General features: G+C 39.8%; 1 protein-coding gene across 1 annotated transcript in view; it reads left to right on the top strand.

The window, feature by feature from the left end:
- LOC148823149 (uncharacterized) overlaps positions 1-17,632 on the top strand; it is a 38,289-nt gene that overhangs the window by 4,699 nt on the left and 15,958 nt on the right. Inside the window, exons 4-18 of the mRNA XM_088929748.1 lie at positions 580-600; positions 781-834; positions 3,666-3,719; positions 4,989-5,033; positions 5,405-5,431; positions 5,721-5,765; positions 5,861-5,905; positions 8,953-9,006; positions 11,381-11,449; positions 12,013-12,081; positions 12,569-12,637; positions 15,214-15,282; positions 15,963-16,031; positions 16,834-16,902; positions 17,343-17,411. Coding sequence (XP_088785874.1) covers positions 580-600; positions 781-834; positions 3,666-3,719; positions 4,989-5,033; positions 5,405-5,431; positions 5,721-5,765; positions 5,861-5,905; positions 8,953-9,006; positions 11,381-11,449; positions 12,013-12,081; positions 12,569-12,637; positions 15,214-15,282; positions 15,963-16,031; positions 16,834-16,902; positions 17,343-17,411 — 828 coding nt within the window. The remainder of the gene's footprint in view (positions 1-579; positions 601-780; positions 835-3,665; positions 3,720-4,988; positions 5,034-5,404; positions 5,432-5,720; positions 5,766-5,860; positions 5,906-8,952; positions 9,007-11,380; positions 11,450-12,012; positions 12,082-12,568; positions 12,638-15,213; positions 15,283-15,962; positions 16,032-16,833; positions 16,903-17,342; positions 17,412-17,632) is intronic.

Raw genomic sequence — 17,632 nt, 5'->3', positions numbered from 1 at the left:
AAAACATCTGAGCTAGCTATGAATACTGGATATGCGTGCAGTTAAGCCATTTAGATATTACTGACAATTATAGACTACACCTCCAGTTCTGGAGAGCCACAGTACCTTCTAGGTTTCATTTCAGCGAAGTCTGAATGGCTTAATTGGATCAGTTGCTTAGTTAGGAGAAATTAATACCTTCCAGATCACTGCTATTTTAAGGCCACCCATAAAAACTGCAGGACTGTGAGCCTTTATGATTAGTGCTGAAGACCCCCAGTTATAGTTAGTAAATTCCAAGACGTCGGTGCCTTACAATGAAGATGGTGTGTGTGTGTGACGTTTGCATGTTCTTCATGTAGCTGCTTGGGTTCTCTCTGTGTGCTCTGGTTTCCCCCAGAGTTCAAAGACATGCTGTCTGATTGTAATGTCATTAATTGGCATTAATTAATTAATTAAGGTGTCCCTTACCTTGTGCCCATTCTCATTTTCCACCATGAGCCTGTATAGGACTAAAGAAGTTACTGAAAATGCTAGGGGCTGATAGGGCTGACACATCTAGTTGTGTGAAAATGACTTATTTTTTTATTTGTCTTTCAGAGCGTGATTGCAAATAAAGGAGTAAGTATTATTTCACAGCATTTGGTTTAAGTGGTAGCTGTCTGCAAATATTTAAAAAGTAAGGCACAATAAATATAAAGGTAATAATATATACATGTTGTGTACAATTAAAAGTAATGTATGTTATGTACATGACATTTAAAACATTCTCTTTTATCTTCCTGGACTGGTTCTTCCTAGTGTCCACAGCCATGTTCCTGTGAGAAAGGAGAGAGGGGCCCTCCAGGAGGTCCGGTGAGTAACTTCTTCATCCTTGACCAGAGACAGGCAGGACTACAGGAAGCGTAAGGCGCTGGAGCCGGAGGACAGGGTTGCTGTACTTAATCAGGGTTATTATTAACATATGTGACTAAAACATGCATGATGTGGTTGCATGATGGCGCAGATTTGGGGCCCCGGGTTCAGCCCTGGACACTGGGACACTGGGGTGCTGTCCACAGGGATTTTGGATATTCTCCCTCTGTTCTCCCTGGCGCTCCAGTTTTCTGGTCCTGCTGTGTGTTTGTTTTTGTATGCGTGTGCACTCTGTGCTGGACTGGCGTCCCATCCAGGGTGTATCCTGCCTAGCTCCCAGGATAGGCTTTGGCTGCCCTGTGACCTTGAATTGGATGAAACTACGAACGAAACCTGCAAACTGCTGCCAGTTTTCCAGAGCACTGGAATCTTCCTCTATCAAAACAAACATTAAACATTTTAACAAACATTAAACAGCAGCCAAACTACAATCGTCAAAAATGCAGTATAAGCACAGAGGTTATTTTTAGGAACAAGTAAAGGTTTATTCCATGCTGAAAAGAGAAGAACACCCAAAAAAGGCTCCACAGCTGAAATGTTGTGTTTCTTCTCTTCTTTCTTCAGCAGGGAATAAACCTTTACTTGTTCCTATGCGTGCTGATGCAGCTACCTACTTGAAGTACAGTAGGTTATTTTGACATCTATGGTATCTATTACTTTTGATTTCCGTATATGGAGACAGTTTTGGAACATCGAGGGTTGAGAGCTGTAGATTTCTAATTCATACACACTCTGCGAATGATGACAAAGCCAAGTTAAATCAGCTGTAGTGAAACCTTGTAGTCTCAATATGGAGAAGACTGACAGCTGTATCACCACTTCATCATATCTCAGACATTATACAAGATTGGGCCTGGTCAGTACTGGAATTGAGAACCCTCAATGAACACAAGTTATTTGCTGGAGGTGGTGATGATGGACCAGTAGGTGGCGCTCAAAATTTACATTTACATTTGCATACCAAAATGTTCAAGTATGGAAGAAAGGGACACTATGTTGTAGGAGCTGCATTCCTTTGGATAAGCTAAACTTGGGGTCCTGATTGCTTGGCTGTTAAAGATCTAATGACACTATTTGTATATGTAAGATTATGGGTGTTAATTCCTTTGTCTTGACTAAATTTCATTTTGGGATTGTACCTTAAACATCCTCCTTAATTCAATTAGTAAAGAAATTCCTTCTCCTTATGATCTACTGTGCACTGAAGATGCACTGGAGCAGCTACACATCACTGGTGGAAATCTAAAAGAAGCAGGAATCTTTGTCAAGGAGAAGTAAAACATCTATTAAGGAATATTCTGCATGATAAAGAATCTTTGCATTAAGCTAAGCTTATTTAAAGTACTGAAATCTCTGAGAGAACAGTCACACTTGAAAATAAGACGCTGGACTCTTTTGTGCCTATCTGTGACTACATTAAAATGTTAAGGGATACTGCTGACAAAAAAATTAAAATTAAAATTAGAAAACACTGTAGATATATTAGGGACAAGATTAGAACAGGATAGGATGAAAAAGTGACACACAGCAAATGCTTTATGACATAGTCTAGATTGCAAAACATGCAGTTTTTATGTAAAGAAATACTGTACAATCCTGTCAGCAATACAGTTCATATATTATTTTTCCTTTGAGAAGTTTATATAAAACTCTTGAGTCTCAATTGTATTTCAGTATGTTTTGCATTTGACCCTATAATTTAAACTGCATGTATATGAAACATACATGCACACCATGGAATATTAAACACATGTATTGTAGTCTGCTAAGATTTTCGTGTGCATAAATCTGGTAAAGTCTATTTGCCATGGAGACTTTTTTCATTTCTCCACAGAAGAATACAGATAAACAAAAGAGACAAATTACAGTCCAGCTCGAATCAGATGGTATCCATCATACTCACATGTTCAAGTGTTAAAGTAGGTCAATGCAGACCGTGTTACAGATGGACAAGTCTGTCAAGGTCAACTTAACTTTTGAATGTGGTTTCCTATGTGAAAACATTGTTCTTATTGAACTGTGTTGTTTCTGGCAAGATAGCAAAGAGAAAGCATTTGGTTTCAGCAGTTCGCTCCTGCTCTTTTTACTGCATGTGGATCTCTGGAATCTAAAGCTCTTTAGACTGGCAATAAAATAAAACAGTACAAATAACTCCCCACACTGCAGGTATTGTATGTACAGTATCTGTCTTTTCGGAAGACCTGAACTGGTTTATTTTCATAACCATGTTTGCAAAGAAAATAATTCTTTAGCTTCTTTAGCTATGTCAGAAAGACACAAAGATCCAAAACAGAATGAGTAATAATAATGCAACCAGAACGTACTTTACAAAACTAAGCAGCTCTGAAGTCGACAAGACTTAATGGAAGATTTAGTAGCTTCTTCTAAAGCCCATTTTAAAAGAAAAGATACTTCACTTATCTTCAGAACAATTGTCATGAGTAAAATGTTGCCAGAGTAATACAAGTTTGTATCGCTCGGTGGAATGAAATGAACATAACAATGCTTGAACTCTTTGTAAGGCACGAGTTAATAATTTTACATGTATGAAAGTGTGTTTTATTAATGTGTCTGACTGACACTGTTTCCCAAAGCAATTTATGTTTATAGATCTGTTGATCTATTGATAGATCAGTATGTTTTTCTGAAGCAGCCTGGGTGACATGCCTTGTTTAAGTGTACAACATCAGTGGCCCACCTGCTATCTGAACCCACAACCCTCCACTTACAGTCCTGACCCCAGACGGCTTCCCTGCTTCTTCTGTTTTCAGGGGAAAAAGGGCGATCCTGGCTTCGACGGGTCTCCTGGTGAGAAGGGATCAAAGGTAATGAGTTTTTCTTGTGAAATAATTCACATTAGTAAAACTTGTCCTTAATGAAAATGTTAGTGTAACTGTCGGATTTTCTGTTTTGAAAAATGTAGTATGAATTGAGATCTAGACAGTCCTTAAATATTTTTCTGTTATCCATCATGCTTCCCTGTGCTAACAAGTTTGGCAGTGTTTCAAAATCACGCACATCTTCCTGCTTCCCTTTGCTAAAGATAACTTCTTTTAATACAATTCGTTACTTAAGTTCGTAGCACGCATTCCTACATGACAGTATAGAATAACATAGCAGCCCTTGTGTCCAGCATTCTTTCATTCCAGTGCAAACACAATGCCATCTGGAGGATGTTAGATTATTTTCTGATTAATTTCCATACTCTTAATATTGTAAGAATTCAACAATTATTTTGAAACCATGACTCATGTTGAGTTGAGCAGCCTATGAGTTTAAAAGGGCGATGTTATCTCCAGACAGTCAAGGGGTCATATGAAGTGCTTAATGAGTAAATGTATGGATAATTCTTGAAAGCATGGGAGAAGCTGAAAGAGACAGCAGGCAATGACATGCCCTAGAGCAGGGGTTTCTAACACTGGTCCTAGAGAGTTCCTGTCCAGCTGGTTTGATAGGCAACCTCTAAGTAATCAATTACAATTTCAAAGACCTGGAAATCTTTACCTATGATCTGCTAAAAATCATAATATCCTTCTTCTCTCAAGGATCAGAGCTCTGTTAATTGAATACATTATTTGCTTAATAGATCAATAACTTACAAATGTTCCTACTCTTTTAAAACCTGGTGATTTAGGATAACATCTAAGAGGGCTTTCGATGGCCAGCAAGGAGACCCCTGTCTTATTGATTAAAAATGACTCATAAGTAATCTCATAATGCACAGACACAGGGGTAAAGCCACTCTGTAGCAAATGCACTTTGAATGATTGATTTCTTCCAACACATTTAACAATGTAAAACTGTGATTTATTTTAATAAAAAAAGCAACTTTACAATACTGTTTCAGTGTTCTCTTGTCATTTCCTTAAAATCTGTTCAGCTTGCATGTCTTTCATTATCCTTATTATTATGGGCAGGGTGGAGTAAGTTACCCAGCTACGGTGTCCTGTAGACAATACAGTGGCTTCTTTCAAGAAAAGGCAGGATGAGAACCGGAGATCAATTAGCTACTGACTAGCAAATGGACAAGAATAGCTGATTGGCTCTCCTTGATTATAACCTGTCGTATGTTCTTATTTTACTGTTTTGGTTAGGGTGAGCCTGGTATCAATGGGAGGCCTGGAAATGAAGGTCCAGAGGTATGTTGAGCACATCTAAAAGAACATTTTTAAATGAACACATCCGTATGTGGACTTGTATCCGTATGAAGCACGGTTGTAGCTTGTTGCCTGGAAGGGCAGGTCGACACAGATGAAGTGGAAGCTGGGAACTGGGGTTGTGCCCACTGGTGTTAGTGTGTCCTGGGTTATTATTTTAGGTTTCATAATGCGTTGTCAAACAAGTTACTTAAAACATATAGGCAGGTGTTACTAATCACTTGATTGTCATAGAAAATAAATGTGGCTGTTGAGACCAGTGAGGAAGGGCTAACTCCATGCCTTTCAAATTGAAATGGCCATTTTGCTCTTTCCAAGATCGTAATGTTTTTGTATCTGCTTTGTTTTTGCAGGGAAGACCTGGCTTCAGGGGGGATAAGGTACATGTTTTGTGTACTTAAATTATTTTTTAATACATTTTCCAAAACGTCTATCGGGGTTGCATGTATACAAGAGTGAATAATTTTGGGTCCCTATTCATCCACCTTGTGGACTGGAGAAACTGGAGGAAAGTGCCTCACTCAAGGTACAGCAGCACTGTCTGCAATGAGGACTCGAGCCCACGACCGGCTAGGCACGGTCCTGGAGATTCACCCGCTGTGCTGTTTCAATGAAACAGACCTGGGTGGCTGTGCTGGGATTTCCTGATGTTCTGGCTGTCTTTTTCAGGGTGAGAGAGGAGAATGTGGGGCTCCTGGAACGAAGGGAGACCGGGTGAGTTTCAGCACATTCAAGAGCTCTTTGCACAGTTTTACCCAGGAGCCGTGAGACCCCAGCAGAAAGTAACGCAGATCTGACTGACTCCACAGGGAATGGAGGGGCCTCCAGGACCGAGGGGACCCAGAGGGGTGCAGGTACTCTGTTCACTTATATAATCTGATTGCTGTTCCGTTGTTCTAAAAACATTTGTGGTGTTGTTTCTTTCTGTCACTTTAAAGGAAAGCTATTTAGTGTGCTACTAAATTGCAATTTTGATTGCAACTACAGTTTCACCTTCATATGATATTGTTTCGTAGCCTAACAGTATACAGTATGCATAGTGACCTTGGTTGTAAGATGGCTTACAGTCTTGTCGCCTGTCTAAGATCTCAGGTTCATCTCAGCTACTGAATGGCAACATTATAAAGTCATATATAACAGTGCATTGCACACCCAAAGTGTTTGCTGTCTTAAGGGTTCAGTAGCAGGTCACAAAGATGTCTAGTTTCGGTGCACCAGCTACATCTGCAGTATTACACCTTTTGTTTTGCAGAAGACATTTAGATTAGTTAGTTTCATTAATCAATTTGATTAAAATAAATGTGTTTTATCACCAGAAAAACTCCACTTATTCTCATACGAGTTGAGTACATCGTGATATACTGTAAGTGTATATACAGTGTGGGCTTCTCGGTTATGTTTTAGTCTGCTGTTACAAGGAGCTATAGGCTTGGGTGTTAATGAATAGGAGAAGAAATGTAGACCCCGCTGACATACTGCAGTATCCATCTCTGAAGTGCAAAAGGAAGAGTGAAATTCGAGGAATGGAGGCTTTGTCTTTGGTCTGCCTATGGACAGCTTCAGTTGTGTGGAGGGGAAACTGCATACATGTGAACACCCACACTGGTTTAATAAAGGATCTTTATTAGAAATTAAATACAAGTCTCAGTTGTTTCTTAGAAGTATACTAGTAATTTAACTTCACCCTCACATTCATGCACAGGCCTGAATTATATATTTTTTGGTCATGTTTCTCATGGAAATTGCTTGGTTAAAATGTAGAATTCCTTTTTTATGTGCGCATGGTAATAATTAAATATTTATATTATATATTTTATTTGGTACTGAGATCCTTAAAAGTTAAAGTGGCCCTAGTTTAAGCCTTTACCTTTCCAGATACTGTAAATGCAGTTTGTCAATTTTATAACTTATTTACTTTTTCATACCATACCATATATATTTGTACCATACATCTCATATACTGTATTAATTAGGAGGACTATGCAAATGTACTGCAGTAATATTTGAGAAAAAACAATGTGCTTCAAAAAGTGGGAGGTGTAAAGCAGTACTATTAAATTATATATATATACAGTATACTAAAAATGTAGGCATACATTTTGGTTTAATAAAAAAGGTACTGGTCAAAACTATCACATACAGTAAATGAAATAATAAAATGAACATGAAAAGATGTATTCTGAGACTGTGCAGTGAGCCAGGGTTCTGCACTAATGGAATGTGAAATAAGGCTTATATGTAATCCAGTTTTAATCTGCATATCTAAAGCTGTGAATTGAACCTTGCAATGTATTATTTTTTCATAAGCAGACTTTGTGCTATAGGATTAGAGCTGAAGCACAGGTGCTTAATTCTACTTTGCTTCACGATCTGAAAGCCCAAAAGCACCAGCAGCGTGTGACCAATGGCTTTTTGAAATGCTCGGACGATGAATTCTTAACGATTCCCATGCTTTGCTTTATGTGTATCATAGAATTGAAAATCTGTGCTGCACAAGGTGTCTATTCCAGTTTCCTGATAAGAGAATCATGAACTTTATAATGTTTGTCATCCTACCACTTCTAACTCACAAAACCAGACTGACCTGAAACCTGACATGTATGAGAAAGAGTAGTGAGAAAAATAGATAGTTGCAAAAAATAACGCAAAAAGGCTTAAAATAGTAAAAAGTTAAAACCAATTGGCTCTGTCTCACCAGACCCCTGTATGTGACTAAATGGCTATTGTACAGTAAATAGATGAATAAATGCATATCATCACTTAGTTGATTTTTTCTATCAATCGTACATTTATTGCATGTAAATTGTGTTTTCTACCTGGTTTCATCCTTTATTTAGGATGTTTATTTGAAATCTCAGAATATCAAGCAGTGTCTGTACAGGCCCTCTTGGTGCTCTGTGAACCAATGATAATATTTCAGCCCAGGGAGACATACGCCTAATCCAGGAAATCTCTCTAGTTTCCCTGGATGCATAGCTACAGTAACAGGGGTCACTAAGGAGTGGCGAAGTGTCTTGTTTTTGTAAAATATATCACAAGAGCTTTACAAAAGACCAAAATCTTGCTTTTGGGGTTCCCTTAGGGTCCAACATGAACCTAGTACCTTATCACCACATTTTGAAGCTACAATGTTTTTTCCAGAACACTTTATTCCTACTTTCCATTGCTGTTATGGTTTTCATTCTTGTTGCACTTTAGGGCTGAGCTATAAAACTAAAAAGGCAACAAAGAATGGAGCATAATATCAAGGGTTCGTGAGAATGCATCATGAAGAGCACCCGATCATTGACATTCTTATCCCTATTTAAGATTTAGCATCTTTGTAATAATGCACCGGAACTGCGGCGGGCACACAAAGACAATTCAGATAATGCACTTGAGTAATTAGTGCATTATGGCAGCTGAGAGTAGAGAGAGAGGAGGCTGTATCAGGAATTGGACAAGCAGAATTTCTGGGCTGTACTGAAATCCAAGCTCACTTACAAACAAAAGGATAGTGCTGGGCTAGACAAAAGCAAAAAACAGGCAAACCACACATGAATCAGAAATCAAGTGCAAATAAAATGAACATCATTAATGCTTGAGAAATAAATTAATGAGAAGAACATGCTTTATACTGATTAAGGACAAATTCTCATGTTTCACATGTTTTCTTAGTCCTAAAACTATTCATGTGAGGTAAGAATAGCTGTGTTCAGCACTGGCTTTTCACTTTTGAGTCTTTATGGCTGCAGTTCATTCCTTGTTATATGGATGTCTTTTGAGATAAGGGAAAAGTATATTTCTTTTCAGCAAACAGTGATAGTGATTCAGTTTCGACCAGCTGTGTTAGATGTGTGGTTTGATCACAACTCGCTGTTGCACAGTACCTTGAACTCCTCCTTCATACCTCACCTCACAGGGTATAAGCGGACCTCCTGGAGAGACTGGCCCAGAAGGAAGCCCTGGACCCAAAGTAAGGACATTCGAAGAAATGAGGATGGATCACATGATGATTGTCAGGGGTTGTCATCAAAATGGCAGAATCTGTTCACGTTGAAATCAACAATGAGTTAGAAGAATAGATTCCAATAGATTTTCCAGCACAACTCTTTAAAATCTCACATCACAGATTATTTTAATGCGTGACACAGCAGTCCAATATCAACAGCTAATGCTGTTGCAGGGGTTTTCATCCCAAAGTGTGTTTGCTGAATTACTTCAATATCTGTACATGATGCGAGCATAATGTATAGATATGTTTATTAGACTAAACTGAACAAGTTTAACATGGATGAATGACTAATTCTGCAAAGTTGTTTGTATTGCTAGTTTTTCCACAGCATAGAGTACAGTACCATCAAAAAATGACACAGTCTGTTTAGGCTAGCAATGGGTTTACATGCTGAGAATTATAGCATGTTCCCATTTAAGAGATAAAGATTGACAAATGAAGCATTGCCACCTTTTGACACACTGGGACCTCTAAGGTAAAACTAGGTTGTGACTGTAAGTGATGTTTCCCAACCAGTAAGTGGCACTCTCCCCTTTGTACCAGAATCTCCAGACCTACATCTGGAGGTGGTGAACCCAGTGTGGTTGACTGGGGACACTGACATAGTTTCATTTTCTACCAAAGACATGTTTCTATTAAATGGGTTTAATACACTAGCATTGTCATTCAGGGAAAAAATGGTCTCTGCCTGTAGTTTCAGTAACAACAATCTTCTATCTTTTTAGAAAATCCGTATTAACACAGAACCCATTTTTTTATGCAGTCGTACTGAAATTTAGAAGAGGAATTGCCTACAACGGATCATGCACACAGGGTTGTGTTGCTGTGTTAGTGGCTGCTGTGGCTTTTGACCTTATTCTGTGGTGCAGCTAGATATAACTTGGATGCATATTTGGCATCTTGGTTGGTCTGTCTTGTATAAGAATGTTCATACAAGGAAATCTTTAAAAAGAAGACAGATTTATGGGAAGTTGGAAGATTTTCAAACACAATTGAGTCTGGGGGAACAATGAACAACTATTAGATCTTTGCGCCATAAACCACATTTCATCTTTACGAGGCACCCAAAGAATGGGTTTTTTGTAGGTTAGTAGACCCAGTTAAAGAAATAAAATTCTTCAGAAAAAAAAAATCACAAAACATCTTTGTTAGAATTATATTAAAGCATTAACAGGAGGTAGTTAAAATATTATAATTTGATGACTTCCTGAAGGCTCACTTGTGTATCTGCGATAGGACAGTTGAGAAGGTCATACAATATGATATATTCTCATTTCAGCACTAAATTCTTTCCAGCTTTGCTGAGAAGTTAAACACAAGTGGTACTATGTAAAGCGTGGTTTATATATTTAATTTAAAAAGTCCCTCTACAAATAAGGAAACACTGAAGTTTTTATGGGTATCTTTATGGGTGTACCCCACTGTCCAGCCTGTTATGCACCTCAGTTTGAGATGTATAGTATGGTGTCGCTTGTTCAGTTCTGACTGTGACTAGGATTCATCAGGCTGCAGTACACAACTGGGCAAACAACTCCAGGGCAATGCCAGTCCTGAGCCAGCTCCAGCAACAGCACCTATGACTCACTGTGTGTCATGGATGTCAGAAAGGACGAACCGTGGAATGGCAGGAGAGCGTAAATAGACCCTACAGTATGTGTAGCGGCGAGACAGGGGTTAGCCCGGGCTCAGCTGTTCAGGAAACCTATGCCCTCAGGCCATGGACAGGAGTGACCTGGTGCTAGGCATCAGTTCCAACTGATGTGGGTTCTCCCTGTGGGTGTTGTGATAAAAAAACATGGACAGAACAGAAGTGATACACGTTTCACAGGAAATCATAGGCACTGTCCTCACCTTCTTTTGCTTGTACAATGTTGCCTATGGAAAACATGAAGGTTTATTCCATGCTGAAAGGAAAAGAAAGGTGTGATGAAGAAGGCTCTACAGCTGAAACTTTGTGTCTCTTTTCTTCGCTTTTCAGCCTGGAATAAACCTTAACCTGTTCCTTTGCAGCCTGCTCATGCTGACACAGACACCTACCTGAACACGATGCCTCTGCCTGTTGTTAGTTGTGATGTGTTACTTGTAGTTTTAGTTGTTAGGTTTTTCCTGCTCATTTTTTTATTGGATGGTCAAGTTAACTTTTTATTGCACTAACAACAGTCAAGAAAGAACAGTATTTTTCATTATCAGGTAGTGTTTGTAATAAAGCCAGTGATAAAAAGTAACAAGCGGCAGAATGAAAGGGGATTAATCTCAGACTCGATGGTTTGGCCTGTATCAAGCACCTGTTCTCCTCACTCCGTTCTGTGACTGACACACCTGTCTTGTCTTTCAGGGGGATCGAGGACCGTTGGGTGCCTCGGGCCCTCCAGGGGACACTGGCATCGGGTTTCCTGGCCCAAAGGTGATGACTTTATCGGATGGTGAAAGGAGCATAGGCACAATGGACCACCTGTTACACAGACTGGGGGATCATACTCACATATATGTCTTTCCTACACCTGATCATAACAGTATTTAAGCCCAGTTTCAGTTTACATTTTGGCCTAGAACTGAAACTAATTGCATCAGACCTCCTGAGTGTTTCTTCTTGAATTAAAGTTTTGCTGTCTCCATGTGGTTTTCCTGTAATCGTTTGTAAAGAAGCTGGTTAATTATGCTGCTGGATTTGACATAAGGCACAAGCACCGAAAACTTAACCTCCTGAACATATATTGGATCAGAGGTACTGGGGCTCTGTCAGTACAATATCATGTCTGATGTTGATGACAAGATGAATAAACTCATGCTTAAACAATTTCAGATATTAAACTAAGTGAAAATATGTTTATTATTGTCCAGGGAATACCTGCGCTGCTGTACCCTAGTCTACAGATCACCAATGTGTTTTGTGATTTGCCTCGTCATTGCCTGTTTATTTTGTTATTATGCTATAGCTCTTCATTAACAGTCATCTCATTTTTTAAGGGAGACAAAGGCATTCAGGGAAGACCTGGCCCCACTGGACCAGTTGGCATCGGAGAACCAGGGCTGCCAGTAAGTCTGCATTTTAATTTATGCACTTTACTATGAACCCCTCCCCTGTTAGCTTGTTCTGGTTCATTTATATTGGTGTGTAAATTTGAATCCTTTAGAATTGCGACTTACAATACAGGACACGATCATTTCTCAAACTGATTATGGGGAAGACAAAGTAAAACGGGTGCAGTATCAACACATCACCATCCTTAAGCTGGGTAGCCTTTCTGTCTTCAATGAGCCTCTTCAAACACCTAAAGAAACTGCAGGACTGCCTGGGTGTGACGTCATTGTCATTGTCATTGACATCATGAGATACAGTGAGCAATATCCTACAAGCTGTGCTATGATGCTTCCAAATATTAAGCTGCCTTCCACAATACATGTTGTAGAATATTTCATTTTTAATTCCTACGAGACTATAGAAAGAGACGTACAGTATGTGTAATTTGATCAAGCAGATGAATGATTTGCCTGCTGGAGGTTGATATTTCTTTGTGATTAGGGTCCTCCAGGTCCCCAGGGGATACAGGGAAACCAAGGTCCTCCCGGAGAAGGACTCCCAGGTCCGAAGGTAAGACACCTGTACAGTATATCTCTCCAGATGTGGGTCTTCTGCGGGAGGAAAGCATTCTAACTTAAAGGGGCGTCAGTGCAGATCTTTTAGAGTCCAGAGTTGGTGCAGCAATTGTGATAACAAGGTGAGGTATGTACTGTATGTGATTAACTCTAACACATGAGAAATGACAGCCTAATAAGCCTGCATCTGTTATTCCTCCCAACATGTATGATTCACCTGAAATGTATGTTTCTCTGTAGCCCACATGTGGGAGTCCAGTCAGGTGGGAAAAACAGACGATGGGAAACCAGGGAATTAAACAGCAGTGTCGGAAAGCTGGGGGAAAAAATAATGATGTAAAGCTCAACTAAAAGATTACTCATCACAGACAAAGAAGGAGTAGATAATAAAAAAATGGTATACCATGTATGTCAGAAAATCCCCCGGGACAGCTGCAGTATTTCATGATGGAAAGGTGGATGAGGAGAAGTGACTTGGTTTGGGTGGCTGGGGGTGTACTGTAATCTGAAAGGGTCATAATCCTTCAGATGATGTGAAAACTGTTCTGAATTCTTATTTACTTTGAAGGGTGAGAGTTTGGGCCAATAACATGGCCAAACAAACATATTTCTCCAACAGCAAGTACTGTACGTACGCTAACGGCGTTGTTAGAGACGATCGAACCAATGTATCTATGGAAAAGGAGGAGCTGTGGCGAGCACCGGGAAACAGTCAGCTCCCCTAACTGAGGGCCAGAAGGACCGGCGTGAAGTTAGCAGGGACCACAAATAACACAAAAGGGTGAAAAATGATCCAAAAAGTATCGTAACCGCTGTGTATCGCGACCTCCAGGCTGAGCTTACCTTATTTAACAGGGACCAGCCTGGGAAAAAGAAGAACCGCTAGCACAGAGGCGATCAGACTGGACTAGACTGGACTAGACTGGACTGGACTGGACTGACCCTGTTTACTCCCCATCCGGGGGTGGCCCAGCTCGTCCCTGCGGGGGGGTGTCCAGTGTGCCTTTATAGGAGCCATGCAGCTGGGGCTCCTCCTTTAGGAGCCGGGACAGCTGTGACCTCACAGGCGAGGCTCCGCCCTTCCTCCAGGGCTCCGCCTCCACACTGGGCACGCCCCCACGTCAGGCCACAAAAGCAATTGAGGGAGTTTTTAATACAGGACTGGACTTTGCACTGTAGATATGTAAAAGCACAACTTTTAATTAATATTCAGGTCTATACATCCATGGGGCTTTACTGATTACAGATTTTTCAGCCCTAAAACTGATAAATAGCAAAACAGCCTTAACCCCCAACTTCCTTGCACACCATTTTTATACCAAACAAAAGTGTAATTAAACCCAAGTGAAAATGTGAAATTCAAACTTCTCCCACAATTAACAGATAATTACCTAATTCACTATTGTCACTAATATATCATAGTCACTGTGACTATTTACAGGTATTTTTAGAGACCATGTTGCACTACAACAGTCCCTTTTTAGCTTTATCTAATCTTTACACTGTTTAATTAAGCTTCAAAGGGAAAAAATCATCTCCTGCTTTTAATTAGACCTAACAGACACAAGAATGAAAGCTTTTTCCTGGCCTGTAGGAGTGAATTATTGACATTCATGTACAGTATACCTGAAGCACTAACCATTTTCTTCATTCATATTTACCAGTTAGGGTTAGGTTTAGAGAACCGCTGAACCCACATGCTTATAAATGAGGTGAACATGTTTGTTGTCTAAGTGGAATTTAAGTTTTGATGGATACTTGGACTTTCTTTCACATTCATATTTTCTGACTTTTTCTGGGTAGTGCCATTAGGTATTTGACTATGCACTACTACACAAAACACTTTATTAACATTTTCCAATTGTGTGCATAAACACATTGAAACTTGCTTAATTTTGCCCATTTAAAGAAATTGTCAGGATTCTTTTCATTCCAACTTGGATAGAAATTTTAACCCTAACCCCAGATTGACCCTATTTCACATAGCAGTCTCATTACTTTACTGACAAGTATTTGCACATCAGGAAATTTAGAGTGTGAAATCATTAAAAGTCTTTATTTAGCCTGTCCAAAATTCCAAAAAAGATCTCTCTTTTGCCTTGATAGTTCTTTTCTATACTGATTTGTTGCTCAGACACATTCATTATATTAACTTAAAGTATGTAGCCCATGCTCCATGTTATTGGATAAACGTGTTTCACTATTCTGTGCTTCCTAAAGTAAAAAAAGTAATATATTTGAGTGTTGCTATGGTAAGTTAAAATGCACTTCTGGTTAATAATACTTATAGTTTGCAGTTTTGTATTAATGTTAATCCACTGCTAAAATATGTCCTTAAGGTTATGTTAAGGCCTTAAACCAATCTTGTTACCGAGGAGGTGTAGATTTAAGAGTCCAAAATCAAAAACTCTTACTGAACAGGGATACCTTTGCAGTAGCTTCTCATCAATGGCAAATGGCAAAGGCATCAACAGACTGCTCTTGCTTCTTATTCACCCGGCGTCTCTGTACCTTGCTGGTACCTGTAGTTTCCTGTCAGATGTCCAGACCGTCCGTGTCTTTCCGCTGCAGGGCGATCGGGGGTACGAGGGGCCCCGGGGCAGCCCAGGCCCGCCCGGAGCCAGCCTGAAGGGCGAGAAGGTAATGGGATGTTCGTGTCAGGGGTTGCTTCCATTTCCACACCACACCTCAGACAGGTTGTGGAAGAGATGTAGAACCCTGCGCAGCCTGGCGTGACCAGGAGCTGAAATGGAGTTAGTGTTTTTATTCACACGCCCTAAGTGATAAGAACACCCAGCCCACACACGATTGACCCTTGGGATGTTTGCACTTTCATGTTGTGGCACCGTGGTCAAGCTATTGCACTGGGGTTGGCTCAGTGAGGTGTCACTGCCCACGGAGCAGTAACTCAGAGTTACAGCAGTCTTATCCTGGCAGTCTTCTGTTGCATCGCCTTTTATTTACTGTGGCTGCCCACAATGTGTCTCATGCTGCATTTTTAACTCATTTCATAAATGATTACGCTTAACAAAGCACTAAAAAAAATGTTTTTGCAGATACATCCTTGAATGCAATCCAGTTGCGTTATCGATCTAGTTACATTGAATAGAGACATGCACAAATTAAGGTGTATTGTATGATAAGGAAGGGGTGAAGATTCATTCCATGGTGAATGGTAAAGGAACATATTTCTATTCTTCACCGTTCAGCAAGGAATGAACCTTTACCTGTCCCTTTGCAGCCTGACGCAGCTCCCTCCTCGGGCGTATTGTCTAATAACTAAGATCACCGATAGTAACAGTAATATTTGGTGTCTGCAGGGCGATATAGGACCACCAGGCTTACCTGGACCAGTGGGTTTTCCAGGAATGGGGATACAAGGTGAAAAGGTGAAGTCTGCTTTCTTAAAAATTCACTGTTTTAGTTCTGGAAAAATATTTCAAACTGTGAAAAATCAGCCACTATAGTTATATTTAGAATAATATATTAACCATATTAAAATAATATTTGGAATTATATAGTACTTGGAAAATACAATGCTTCTCAGGCTGTGCAGTTGGAAATACATTCCTGCAAAACTATTCAATGCAGTTACACTGACATTTTGGGATTATAAACACTGCAGTCGGTCTTTGTAATCCCAATATTTTTCAATATTAAATTTTAAATTTTAAAATAGGCTTCTATTCCTTGACTTCTCAAGTGCTTGCACTTCACACATTTTATTGAAAGGCCTTGGGTCTTCTCTGATTTCTCTCTTCAATTCATCAATCTCTTGCCCTCCTTTTGAGAGTCTAAACATAATGCTTTCACCATTTCCTGTGTAGATCTGTTTTCTATCAGCAAACAGCCTATGGACAGTTTAATACCTGAACTGTGTAAATAACACATCTCTGCACCTACAAGGAAGACTCACTAGCTCTGCTTAAGAAGACTTTTAAAGGGTGAAGAAGGCTGTAATTTTCTACACAGGTCATCTACACTGCTATGTGGCTAGATTAGGTAATGCTTACACCAAAGTACACATATTGAAAAGGTTAGGGAAGCTGCAAAATGAAGGAGGCCATGGGACCTATTTAGCACATTTAGTGAAGTTCTGGAAAATGTGAATAAACATACACAGTGCTACATCTGTTCCAGAATTCATGAAAGCTGTTTAAGGTGTTTCTCTAAAACATGTTTCTCCTTCAGGGTAACCAAGGTCCTGCAGGGCCCCCTGGCCCCAGAGGTACCCCTGGAATAGGGTTCATGGGCCCAAAGGTACAGACTCTTACTATGTCCTCTTATCCCATGGGAATCTCAACTGAGAACTCCTTTTTTCTAAGCTCTTTTTCCTATTGAGCTGTGCAATTCATTATAAGTGTTTTGTAACTTGTCTGTTCATTGAAAACTTTCAAATGTCTGTGCTCATTTTGCCTCCTGAAATGAGTCTCCATGGCTACCCCACAAGAAATTTGGAAATGGCGACTGACTTGTAAACGTTGGAGCTGTTCCTCTGTTCCTCTTTATTCTTTAATTCTTCCTGAAATGCACTAGAGGGCGCCTTGTGCCTTCATTACTAGAACGTAGTGAACCTACTGTATTTTTTAGAATGTGTTACTGCATGGCGCCACTTTCTTTTTTGACATCCATAGTTTTCTAGGTGATGTGCTAAAGTAATGACTGCAATATGCTGCAGTAAAGTGCTCTTTACTCCACAGGGAGATCAGGGCTTTCCTGGAGAGTCTGGGGTTCCAGGAGAAAGGGGCTTCGGTGAACCAGGACCTAAAGTAAGGAAGTTCTATCTTTTTGGGATGAAAGAAAACCAGTACTTTCAATGGACTTCCCTGGATTACATATCAGTAATTCTAATATACAGATTTCCATGTTGGTATCAACTATGTTATCTGTATCTTAGCATTATATTGTGACAAAAAAAATGCATGTACCAGCTTAGGTGTGACTTTGAAGTTTGCATTTTTTTTTTCTCAGTCGAGAAAACTATTTTTTA

The sequence above is a fragment of the Atractosteus spatula genome, chromosome 12 (assembly GCF_055471065.1).
Source record: "Atractosteus spatula isolate fAtrSpa1 chromosome 12, fAtrSpa1.hap1, whole genome shotgun sequence".
Taxonomy (NCBI): domain Eukaryota; kingdom Metazoa; phylum Chordata; class Actinopteri; order Semionotiformes; family Lepisosteidae; genus Atractosteus; species Atractosteus spatula.
The sequence above is the reverse complement of the archived record's forward strand: the minus strand, read 5'-3'. Positions and strand labels throughout refer to the sequence as shown.